The 11,954-nt window shown below is 41.2% G+C and overlaps 1 protein-coding gene across 1 annotated transcript in view; it reads right to left on the bottom strand.

Moving 5' to 3' along the window:
- Positions 1-11,478, bottom strand: part of gpr143 (G protein-coupled receptor 143) — an 18,948-nt gene extending 7,470 nt beyond the window's left edge. The window contains exons 1-6 of the mRNA XM_037687013.1: positions 11,159-11,478; positions 10,192-10,301; positions 9,802-9,896; positions 2,272-2,364; positions 2,041-2,150; positions 1,859-1,967 (exon numbers count right to left, since the gene is read on the bottom strand). Coding sequence (XP_037542941.1) covers positions 1,859-1,967; positions 2,041-2,150; positions 2,272-2,364; positions 9,802-9,896; positions 10,192-10,301; positions 11,159-11,414 — 773 coding nt within the window. The 5' untranslated portion in view covers positions 11,415-11,478. The remainder of the gene's footprint in view (positions 1-1,858; positions 1,968-2,040; positions 2,151-2,271; positions 2,365-9,801; positions 9,897-10,191; positions 10,302-11,158) is intronic.
- Between the last annotated feature and the right edge of the window lie 476 nt (positions 11,479-11,954).

Here is an 11,954-nt window from a genome sequence, read left to right as displayed (position 1 = left end):
TATATATATTAGGGGTAAAATATATAATATACTTTTTTTGAGGACCCCCAATCTCAGCCAAAAATTTGGTTATAAATATGGGGAAAAAAATTATATTAGTTACTTCGGTGTATAAGTCACAGGATTTGCATTTTTCTGCAAAAAGTTGCGACTGTGAAAAATACAAGGTTTTTTTTAAACATATTGAATCTGGTTACAGATTAAATTGACAGGGAGTGAGTTTCAAACTGCGAATCCTCGCACAGAGAAATCACTTTGAGCAAAAGTGGTTTTATGAAAAGGTACAGTCATCATTTAAAGCTGCTCTGGTAGATCTGCTACCCTGCAGTTTCTGTATACAATTGCTGGTTTGGGTGCAAGTCCACTGAAGCATTTGAAGATCAATTAAAAATAAACTGTAATTTATAAAATTAGAATATTATAAAATACTGAACTTAGCTAAAATATTACAATGATGAAATCTGATTGGCTTTTGGTTTAAAACCTTCAAGGCCCGACTATAGAGACTTTCCAATGGTTTAAGTGTAGTTTGGTGAGTCTGTGACCATAGCTCCATAAGACACATGAAAAAAATCATTGAGTTGAAGAACATCTCTGCTCAATGAAGTGGCAAACAAGTTCTAACAATTTTAAAACAATTCATGTTTGATCTAACAGTTTTGCAGATTTTATCAACATGGTTCTAAAAGTTAAACTGAGCATCCAAAATGATTCCTAAATATTTTTTCTGTGATACTTGTTCAATAGAATCCCCATTGATTCGAATATGCAAGGACTGTGATGGAGCTTTCTTTATCAAAAAGCAAATACACTTTGTTTTCTTTGTATTAAGAGTTAAGCAGGAGTCATTTAGCCACGCTGATATTTTCTGTAAGCTGTTGTTCAGTTTTTCACTGACACTGCTTTTACCCAACGCATGAATGATAGTGTTGTCAGCATACATTTGCAAATTAACTTCAGGACAAATTTCAGGAAGATTATTAATATACAAGCTGAAAAGGATGGGACCTAAAATAGTTCCTTGAGGGATCCCTGTTTCAATTTTGAGAAAAGAAGATTTATTGATGATGACACATTGTTCACAATCTTTTAAATATGACTGAACCCAAGACATCACCATCGCCAAAGTTTTTAAGCGCAAATGAAGTGCTTATTACAGCGTGGGAAGGGTTTATAAAGCCTTAAATATACATAAATAATAAAATAAATATAATGCCGCTACTTCGTGGATTTTCAATCCAGCAGGGGTCTCTGGAACGTAACCCTCGCGATCAGTGAGGGATCACTACTTTGGTTTCTGCGCACACAGTATACCCACTACAAAAATGTCGACTACACCACTGGTTCCTCAGCAGTTCACTGCATTTTCAAAGGAAGTGCAATTTTTCTAGTTAATATTTATATATTGACTTGGAAAAACAAAAACAAATCTCTTGTGAATAGATGCTTCACATCCATGACTTAACAAACGTTTTTCACATTTATTGTTTTGTGTGCTAAATATTTCACACCACTCCCTGCACAGAGCAAATAGTTAAAATAAATTAGTTTTCCTTTTAAAATAACAGTTTAAGACGCAGAAATTAAGCCTGTCAGTGATGTTGGTATCAGGTGTTTCAGCAGAAAGTTATGTTTAACAGCACAAAAACATGACTCAAAAAGAAAAGACGGACTGTTTTTAACCTAAAAGCAAATAGGACGTCTACAAAATTAATTTTAAATGTTAGATCTGATGTATCTTAATAAGGTGTTAATAGATAATATAGCAGGGCAATTGTAAACTATCAGCTACTGTATTTGCACTTTTAAAAAAATAAGGTGGTGCAAATTTTCACCAGAGCCATAAACAATAACTTACCAAACAAAGAACACCAGCATTATTTTAAAGAAGCGTATTTTGATCTCGTTCGCCAGACGCCTCTCGTTTTCTGTGTAGATTCCTTGTCGTCCTTTGAGCAGAGATGTAACTGCGCGAAGATGAAACCGTTATTTGATTCCTCCCGAGTGCAAAATGTGATCGTGCCAGAGCGAGGAACTGACCTGTAGAGGTGGTCCTGCAGAAGAAGATGGGGTTGGCTATGAGGACGAGCAGCATCGGTGCATAAGTGGTGACGTAGTGAGGAACGGCGTGCTGGAGGCCTTGTTCACAGCTGCACGAACGTCAGACAAACTTTTACACCAGCATCAAAAATCACATCTTTCTGTTTAGTACTAAAGCGACTGCATTTACGTATTTTAGTTTACGATTAGAAGAAGAAGAAAGTGTCATACTCTGAGATGGATGGATAGTAGAGCATGGCCACTCCTTCAACACACAGCAGCACAGCCAGACCCCATGTGATCATGTGGTAGAGGACGATGGTGCTGATGGGGAGTGGGGGGTGGGGGGGAAGCACATGATGAGACTTAGGCTCGCAGCTGTGAATGACTTTAGAAACAGCATCACAACTCTCATTAGTTTTGTTAAATTAAAAAAGTGGAACAGATGAAGTTAGTTATTCCTTGACTGATGAAGCCTTCTGGATGGAAGGTGAAACGTTTCAGCACACACACACAAAAAAAGAAACTGTCCAGATGACCTGACTGAAAATTGTTGGATTGTATACCTGGATTATTGAGCATGGACTTTGTTAGTTATGCTGATAGTTCAGTTGTTCTTTTGTGCTGTTCATGAAATATTTTGCTAACAGGCAGGCCATCTTTGCATATAATGATAGGTCTGAAAGAACACTGAAACATGCAGTTGACTGATCAGTCTATATTCCGAGTGATGATAGACTGCTGCCGTCTGTTTCTCTGTTAGCAAAATGTCTCAGGAACAACTAGACAGATTTTATTGAAACGTCCAGAAAATAAGTAGATGTACTTCCAGAACTGATTCACTTTGGGTGACAACTCAATTCAAGATGGCCGACACAGCCAACTGACCTTAAAAAGCACAAAAATGGCCATGACCTGTCAATTTTAACAGCTATCGTGCTATCATTTGGTGTGGTGGTAACAAAGAGTCACGTAAAACAAACCCTCCAAGTGCTACTCCAAGTGTAACGTCTTGGCCTAAAAGTTCAACACCAGTTGTTGAAGTCAGCTCTGTCTGTTAGCAAAATATCAAATGAACCACAAGATGGATATCAATAAAACTTTTGTAAAGTAATCATCGACTTTACATCTACAACTGTCTGACTTGTGGAGTCCATTGAAGATGATGGCCACAGCTAATCAGCGTCACAAAAAAATAACTATTATTTAGTCTATTTAGCAAATATTGAGCCAAAAAAAGTGTATGTAATAGTAGACAAGAGTTGTTTCTTCAAGGAGTACTAAGACTTTAATTATAGCTGGTATTTTCATGTAAAACAGCCATCTCTTCAGAATAAGACCTCATGTCTCATTACTCGGAGAGTGAAGCAAAGTCAGAAAAAGGCATCTCACACTTTCATTTTAATTGAAAAATGATGCTTTTTAAAGCGTTGTGCTTCATCCTGTTCTCTATAGGAGGTGTTGGGGTGATAATGAGTTACAGATGAAAGCCGAGGCTTGTTGTGGTGGTTGGAATAAAAATAGGAAACAGTGATCAGTACAGTAAGTTTGGCATCAGGAGGGGATGTTACTTCAAACCTTTTACTGGAATAATCAACAAGGGCGATGGCAAACCTGCCATCAGAAGCTGAATGTTCAAATGGACCCATGATGTTGACAGCAGAAATGGACCCTCTAGGGGTTTGACATGTTGTAATAAAGCAGGTGTAACACCATTGGTTTGTCATGTGCCTTACAAATAGTGCATGATGACAAGTCTGTTTAGACCAAATTGTTCATATATGGCCCAGTAACGTTCTCTGAGGTGTTCAGAGAGAACCACACTCTGATGTCCTTCATGAGCCAGGTGAACAACCTATTTTTGCAGACTTGGTAACCTGAAGGTGTTTTCCTGTGAAAATCAATGGTGTTTCTCAAGAAAGTCCACACAGACTTGAGTTCTTCTGGGGTTTCATCACTTAAGGCCAGGGGTGTCCAAACATTTTTACATGTGGGCCAAAACTATCCAGATGAAAAGACTCGTGGGCCTCAAAAATGTGACTTTAACTCTCAACGTGAACAATATTTTGGAGAAAGGGCTAAAGTTTACACATTTTAGTGGAGAAAGAGTTTTAAATTGTTGTAGATCCAAAACATTAAAAGCCTCATAAACACTAAGCTTATATTTTTTATTTAAAATGATTTCATTGTGTCTTTGTTTATTGTTTTCTTGAGTTTGGAAAGTTCATTTTAGTCTGTTCTCAGCAACAAAAGCATAATATGAGTAAGTGTCCTTTTAAAAGCGTGTCGATCAGCCTTTTGGACCGCGGGCGGCCCAAAAGGCTGATCGAAGTTCTGAAAAATCGTCCAGCTGTCAGTCGCTACAACAGATTCATTGAAGGTTTGATAACGTTGATCAACTCGTATGTAGATGATACCACGTTATATTTGTTTTAAAATATCCAATTTCCCTCTCGTTTATTTTATCAACTGCAATATTTAGCCAAATTTTATGAATCATTATACAAAAGTCTTCTTTCTGGTAGAAAACTGTTTTTTGCTGCTTCACCACTAAGTGAAAATAAAAAGATTATAGCCAAAGTTTTGTATTTTGCTTCATATTGCTCATTTTGAGACGATTGTTTTTCATGTTTTGCTGTTAACCCTAAACATTATATAAAAAAGGATTACCAATGAAATAGCAGAAAGTGCATCAACCTCTTAAGCTTGCTGGCCAACATGATACCGTTCTAAAACTGCAGTTGTGGGTCACATAAAATCACTCAGAGGGCCGCAAATGGCCCTCGGGCCACACTTTAGTCACCTATGCTTTAGGCCAACCTGGACGGATGATTTTGCTGCAGTTTCTTCACATTCAGATTAAAATCAGCAAGTGGGAGTGCAGTCAGGAGTGGAGAGATTTCAGCTATTTCTGTCATCAAGTCCTGTTCAGAATCTTCAGCTCTATGATGCTCAGGACGTGAGAAGCAGTCCGTCATGATGTTCTGACTTCCAGGTTGATACTTCATGTCTTACTGGAAACACACAAGTCTAGTTGACCAGGGTGAAATTCTCTTGCCAGTTCTATTCATCCTTTAAGTTCTGAACAGAGTGGTGAGGGCTTGATGATTAGTTGTGTGTGACACATGTCCTCCATCTTTCAGCTACCCATACACATGAAAAAGCCTTTTTCTTCCTACAGCAGCATATATCCTCTCAGCTGGAGAAAGGGTGTGTGATGTAAAAACAATGCATTCACACTGTCTGAATGCAACTGTGTCAGACCTGTTCCTAATCCATAGCTTGAGGCATCTGTTGTGATGAACTTTGCAGATTGTTGTTGAAGATGGCAAGTGGTGGGCTTTTCTGGAACATTGTTTTTAATCATTGAAGCTTTCAGTTGTTGCAACAGTTCATATTAGTGCAGATAGATTTATTTGCATTAGTTCTTGCACTGCTTCAAACACTGTTGCATAACTTGGCGTAAACTTGTTGAACCAGGAGGTTAAGCCTAAGTATGAATGAAGAGCTGCCTTTGGTGCAGGACCCTATGCAGTAGCAGGCAGGTGATCTGGACTTGACTGTCCTAGTAGTGGAAGACTTGAATGAGCTTCTGAAGTTGATCTGTAGGCCCACGACTTTAAGACACTGGAGAACTTGTGGGTGTTGGTCTTGACATTCAGGATCAGAATCAGAATCAGCTTTATTATCATTACACCGAACAGCAAAATTACGTTCCAGTACATCCCGTCTGAAAGAAACATAAACAAACATACACGAGGAGACGGAGGTGACTGAGGCTGCCTGCCTCGAGAGGCGCAGCCTTTTTTTCAGATAAGGAAAAAGAAACACGAGGGAGAGTGGAGGTGTAAAAAATCAAATCTTGCACTGTGTCCTACACAGGACACAATGTGAAAGTTGCAAAAAAAATGACCTCAGCACATGAAACAGCGACATACTGATGACATCATAATACATTTATGCATGAGAAGGCTGATGAGGGCAGTGAGTTGTCCGTGGAGACTGCCAGAAAGTTCCATAGTCCTGATAAAGATGGCATAGTGTCTATCAGCCGGCTCAACTCTGACACAGATCCACAGAAGTCCTCAGGAGGGGAGCGATGGGGGGGCGGAGCTTCTCGTTTATATAAACAACCAGGAGAAGTTGAGATAGCTGCCAATTCAAGGCCAAGTGGGGAAGCCAAATCCAGATAACACAATTATTTTGGGTCAGTCAGCCTCTGCTTGAATTTCCATTTCTGTCTTCATAGTTCTGCTGGTACATCTCACTGGTGATTCCAAACAGCCAAATTTTGTGGCCACACCACCGGACAGAGCTTGTAGCCTTCTCCAAGGTCGATTCCTTCCCACCAGTGAGTCTCAGGAGCTGCAAATGGCCTGCGATTCTCAGAAATTGCGTCCAGCTTATGACTCAGCTCATGCAGCGTCTGAGTCTGAGAGCTTACCGCTCGGTACATTCCTTCATAAAAGGCAGGCAGCCTCACAATTGACAGAACCGCTGCCGCCGTCTTCCGAATTTGTCGATATGCCAGATACCCGCCAACACCAACAATCATAAATCCGGTTATCATAAATCCAATTATGTACGCGTCTTCTACGTCCTCAACAGACAATACAGCCAGACACACCATCTTCAACTGGCCCCAGAAATCCATAGTATATCCAGCTGTGAGTGTCCCTTCAGGACATGAGGGCTCTCCTTTGCCCTGTCTTCTCATCGAGAAAATTTTGTCAATTGCATTGAGAGACCAGCTGATCAGATCTATACTTTACAATTCGGAGGATATAGTGAGAGGCTCCGATAGAAATCACAAGACAAAGAGCAAAGCAGGAGGGAGCAGGAGCAGGAGGAAAAGCGTCCGTCCTCCTCGAGAACAAGCACTTCCACTGTATTATTCTCCAAAAAGTTTCGGACCCTCATACCAAATCATTCCCTCATGTCTTCTGAACGTAGTAAGCGGCTATCAGGGTGTTGGCAACTGGTGGTAAGCTGAGTACATCAATCTAGTTCAAATGTGTAGCGCCAGTCAGTTTTGTACACAAATCATCCATATGAGGTAGAGGGTGACAATCCATTATTACACTTTTATTAGGTTCACTGAGATCCACACAGTCCCCTACGTGTTTGTGTGCCACCATTAGAGGACTCATCCATTCACTGTCCACTGGTTCAGGGACGCCTGCTTGGAGTCAGTGCTTGAGCTGTGCTAAAACCTCTTCACATACTCTGAGTGGCAGACATCTTAGACGTACTGGTGAACCTTGTGGATGAATGAACCCTTTAACACATCCAAGAAGGCGGGCTAAAGAAAAATCCTCAAAATCTTCATGTTTTTGTGTCACTGGGAGGCTTTTTTGCATCATCCTCTACAATGAAAGTCTCTTCTCCACTATGTCAGTTTGCAGTGCTTTTATTAGGCCTAGTGGTGATCCAGGTTTCATTGTATACAATTCTGGATGAACGCTGGAACTTTGTTGTTTTCATTTGCTCCTCCTGCTGTATCTTGTAGGCAGCCAATGAAAGGTGGGTCCCATTTTGCACATGTGACTTTGGGTTCTGTCAGTGGGCATCGTGTAAAATGTTGCTTGTAGATAGTTTCTGGTAAAACAGATACAGAAGCTCCAGTGTTTAAAAATAACTCCGGGACCTGAGAATTCCCCGTGGTGCTTCGCTGTTCATTTGGCATGTAATTTTATCAAAAGCTTCAGCAGTCAGTTTAACATCATTACCATACAGCACTGCTAGCTCAGGAACAAGTTTTCTCACTACAGCCACAGGCAGTTTGCAAACTTTGGTGAAATGCCCCTTTTTCTTACAGTTATATCATTTTAATGGAGCAGCAGGACAATCTGATCCACACCTGAAGCAGTGAAGTTGATTTTTATGACTGGACTGTTTATAGTGAACATGGTGGAGCTGTTCATAATGCTCTTTTCTCTCAGAAATGAGAATTTTCAGCTTGTATGGTCTGTACGGTGCAGACGGGACTGAACTTACAGCCGAGGGCTGTGTAGCATTTTTAACTGCTGCTTCCACTTGACATGCGATGGTTAGAGCTTTGTCCAGTGTGATGTCCTCCTCCAGCGGTAAATTATCATTCACAGCACTGAGATAAGCATTAGCAATGAACTAATCTCTCGTAGGTTCCCTTTCCATCATCAGTCCAAAATCACATGATGCAGCTAAAGCCCGGAGCTCTGTGACATACTGTCTTTCAAGTTGCAGCCGCAGCTTCACAAATGATGTACCTTTTTCTGATAGTCATCAAAGTTCATGCTCAATAATCCAGGTAAAAAAATCCAACAAAGTTCAGTCAGGTCAACTGGACAGTTTTTTTGTTTTTTTTGTTGAGATGTTTCGTCCTTCATCCAAAGGACTTCATCAATCTGAGGAGCCACAAACAAACTCAGCCCCACAAGCAGCACACTCCCATAGTGGACCAACAAATTTGCTGGTGATAAGATAGTTTCTGGGGCCCGTCCTCTCCCCTTTCGACTCCTCTGAGGCAGCCAGAGTTTGTTTGTGGCTCCTCAGATTGATGAAGTCCTTTGGATGAAGGACGAAACATCTCAACAAAAATAGAAACCGTCCAGATGACCTGACTGAACTTTGTTGATTTACTTTTTCCGATAGTGTTTAGAAAATAATCCCTTCTGGTCCTAAGCAGTGTAATAAAATGCAAAGTCACCTTTCATCTGGCTATTTGTTCCCCCAAGCGTTTATGACGAGCAAGTGATTGCTGAACAATTTCCACCACATTGTAAATGGCACAGGAGTTCACCAGTGTGATGCAGGGAAGGATGGACTCGATGCTCATCCTTGTCATCACTTTTGTTGTGGCAGTTATGTTGAAATAGCAGTTAAGGGTTTAATTCATACATTTTAATACAGTAACTGTTATAGAACACGGTGTGAGTCGTATCTTGTATATACAGTAGCCCCTCGCTACTTTGCGGTTCATTTCTTGCAGATTCGCTCTATCGTGGGTTTTCAAAATAAGATTGGACATGACACATAGTTGGCGGATAGATGAGCCACATGATCGGCATGGAATTTTTATTTTAAATAAATTATTTAAAATTATTTAGCACCTGATGCACCTTTGTGCAGCCCACTGCAGGATAAATTTCCTCCTGCAGCTGATCATCTGATCTCCGTGCAGAGCGGAGAAGTGGGCGTGGCCAAGAATGCTTGCAGGTGGATGAGTGCAGACGGAGTCAAAGAGCTGAAATCATGACATTCTGTGCTCTTTTAGAGTGTTTAGTTTAGAAATATTGTTTATTGTAAAAGCGTGGGAAGGGTTTAAAATGCATTTATATATGGGGGCCAAGATGGTGTAGAGGCAGGGCAGCCGGCTCGGGACCCAAAAGTCCCAGGTTCTATCTCCAGTCACTGCATACCTCATGGTGTCTCTGGGCAGCACACTTCCTCCCCAAAAATGCCCCCTGGCACCCCCAATAGCCACCCACCGCACCACCTGGTGGTGGATGGGTTAAATGCAGAGACTAATTTCGCCATTGTATGGAAACTTATTGTGATGACATTTTAAATATATATATATATATACGTATATATAAACTACGACTTACTACTTGTACTACTATTCCTACTTCACAGTTTTTCTCTTATCGCGGGGCTTCAGAGTGTGGATAAACGAGTGACTACTCTTTGACACAGCAGTGCCCTCTAGCAGCGAGAAGCAATATCGTAAACAGAACGTGAAGGCATTCACTGTGAAAACCTAAGAGCACAACAAAGTACCTGATCCCTGCAGAGGTTTTCACCACCAGGAAGACATCAACAGCATAACAAAAGCTCCACCAAAAAGAAGTGCTGAAAAACAACTGGATCCACATCTGCAACACATGAACGGGGGATGACATAACAACAGCACGTGCCATGACTTTTACAAAATGACATATTGTGACAGACGTTTCACACTCAGCCGAGCATGACTCAAAGGCAAATAACTCTTTCCTTCCATTAAATCTGTTTTTTTTTCTTCCAGTAATCATGCATGAATATAGAGACAAAGTCCCTTTTCTTGTGACCTATCAAGCGTAAAACAAGACCTTTTATTCAGTTCACATCATGAGTGGCATCATGAGAGTGTAAATGGACTGTCGAAACACGTAAGGCTTTGAAACATACTGCGCTCCCAACGCAGAAGACCTCTGGCAGCACGTCTGTGTTGTTGGTGACGGAGATGCCGTTGACGAGGCTCGGCAGGCCCAGCCAGATCGATGATCTGAAGATGATACCTGGAAGAGAGGGATGCACCAAACTGAATAACATCTGCTTTAACGGCGAGAGACGTAAACACAAGCAAAATGCAGGAGAGGTCCAGTTTGTCTGGCTTTCATTAACATTTCCACACATGAACATTGTAATTGCTTGAAACAATTACTGTCAGTGAGGGAGTCCTTGTATTTAATGGCAGCTATGCATCATGGAAATAGGAGCTTCCAGCGAGTGTGTTTTATAGGGGTGTTTCCATTTCCCCCATGAAACTAAAAAAAAAAATAAATAAAAAATTTGCAGAGCTCCCCCCAAATCCTTTATGCAATGCAAACTCCACACTGTTCTGCATTTCATCTTAAACTGTGTCATCAAGCTGGGGAATCCGCAGCTGAATGAATCTCACTGGGTGTGGAAACACATGACTTCACCTGCCCCCCCCCCCCCCCCCACACACAGTGATGAACGAGTGGTTCGAATGTCAGAGTGGGTCCTCTGCATGTGGCACAGGAAATTTTGACGTGCCTTTTTTTTATGCCATTCTGCATTTGATTTACACAAACAAACAAAAATAAACCCACTGGTAATGAGTCATTTTATTGTCCACAAGAAGGAATCATGAATCATTCTTCAGATTTGGGGAAAACCTCCAAGATCCTGTTTTCTACAAGTCCTAGATTGATGTTCACACGCAACTATGTTTCTTATTTGGTTGCAAGAAGCAGGGTTCGTGTGTTCTGCTAAAACTGCACGCAATCTTGGGCAACAAAAGGGTTAAGAAGAAAGTATTTGGGTGCATGATTGAACCCAGAGCACAGCGCCATGCTACAAAAATCGCCTATGACCAAAGAAAAAAGGCAGGCCAGATGCTTCTTTTTACCTGTGCATCCCAGAATATCACAGATACTGATGATGAACAGTATTCTGGAAGAAGACGCAGGCCTCGGCAGAGGGTACTGTCCCAGTCTCCTGTATCCTTTGCGCTTTGGCAGAATCTGCAGAACGGTAAATATGAGACTCACAGCGGCGCTTCCCAAAGTCAGAGCCCCGAACAGGACGGGCTGGAAGGTGACTACGAACTCCGTGGCAGAGTTACGGTTCGGGCAGCAGAAAGTCTCCAGTCGAGGGGAGGCCATTCTGGACTGCAGGGAGATGAAGACGAAGAGGAGTAGCTAGCGGTGAGGTGAAGAAGAAGAAAGGGAAAAGAAAAGAAGAGGAAATGACTGAGTCCATGAGCTCTCTGACAAATCACGGGGTTGAATCATCATGTGCTTCTGTTTAATCCCTGAAGTTGTAGCTTAACTGCCCCACACTACAAGAAAGGACTTTTGTGTAAAAGAGAGGAATTTAGGGCTTTCATTTTTTTGACTGAGCAGTTGTGGGCTTGTAGCTTAATTTTTATGTACTAATGTGAACAGTACTGCTCCTTTAGCCCACTATTACAAATATAACTCTTAAATGTGTATGCCTTTCCAGAAACCGCAGGTTTATCAATAAAACTGGAGAAACTGCATTTTCTGAAATAAAGCATTGTGAACGCTGAGTGCTGAATGACTGATGAAACTGAGTTGTTGGAGTTAAAACAAGCAAAGCGGAGGCTAAAATGAGTAAAACGGAAGCTAATATTAGCAGAACAGAGGCTAAAACCATCAAAACGGAGGATAAAATGAACAAAA

Source organism: Nematolebias whitei, chromosome 13 (genome assembly GCF_014905685.2).
Source record: "Nematolebias whitei isolate Nwh7 chromosome 13, NemWhi1, whole genome shotgun sequence".
Taxonomy (NCBI): Eukaryota; Metazoa; Chordata; class Actinopteri; order Cyprinodontiformes; family Rivulidae; genus Nematolebias; species Nematolebias whitei.
The sequence above is the reverse complement of the archived record's forward strand: the minus strand, read 5'-3'. Positions and strand labels throughout refer to the sequence as shown.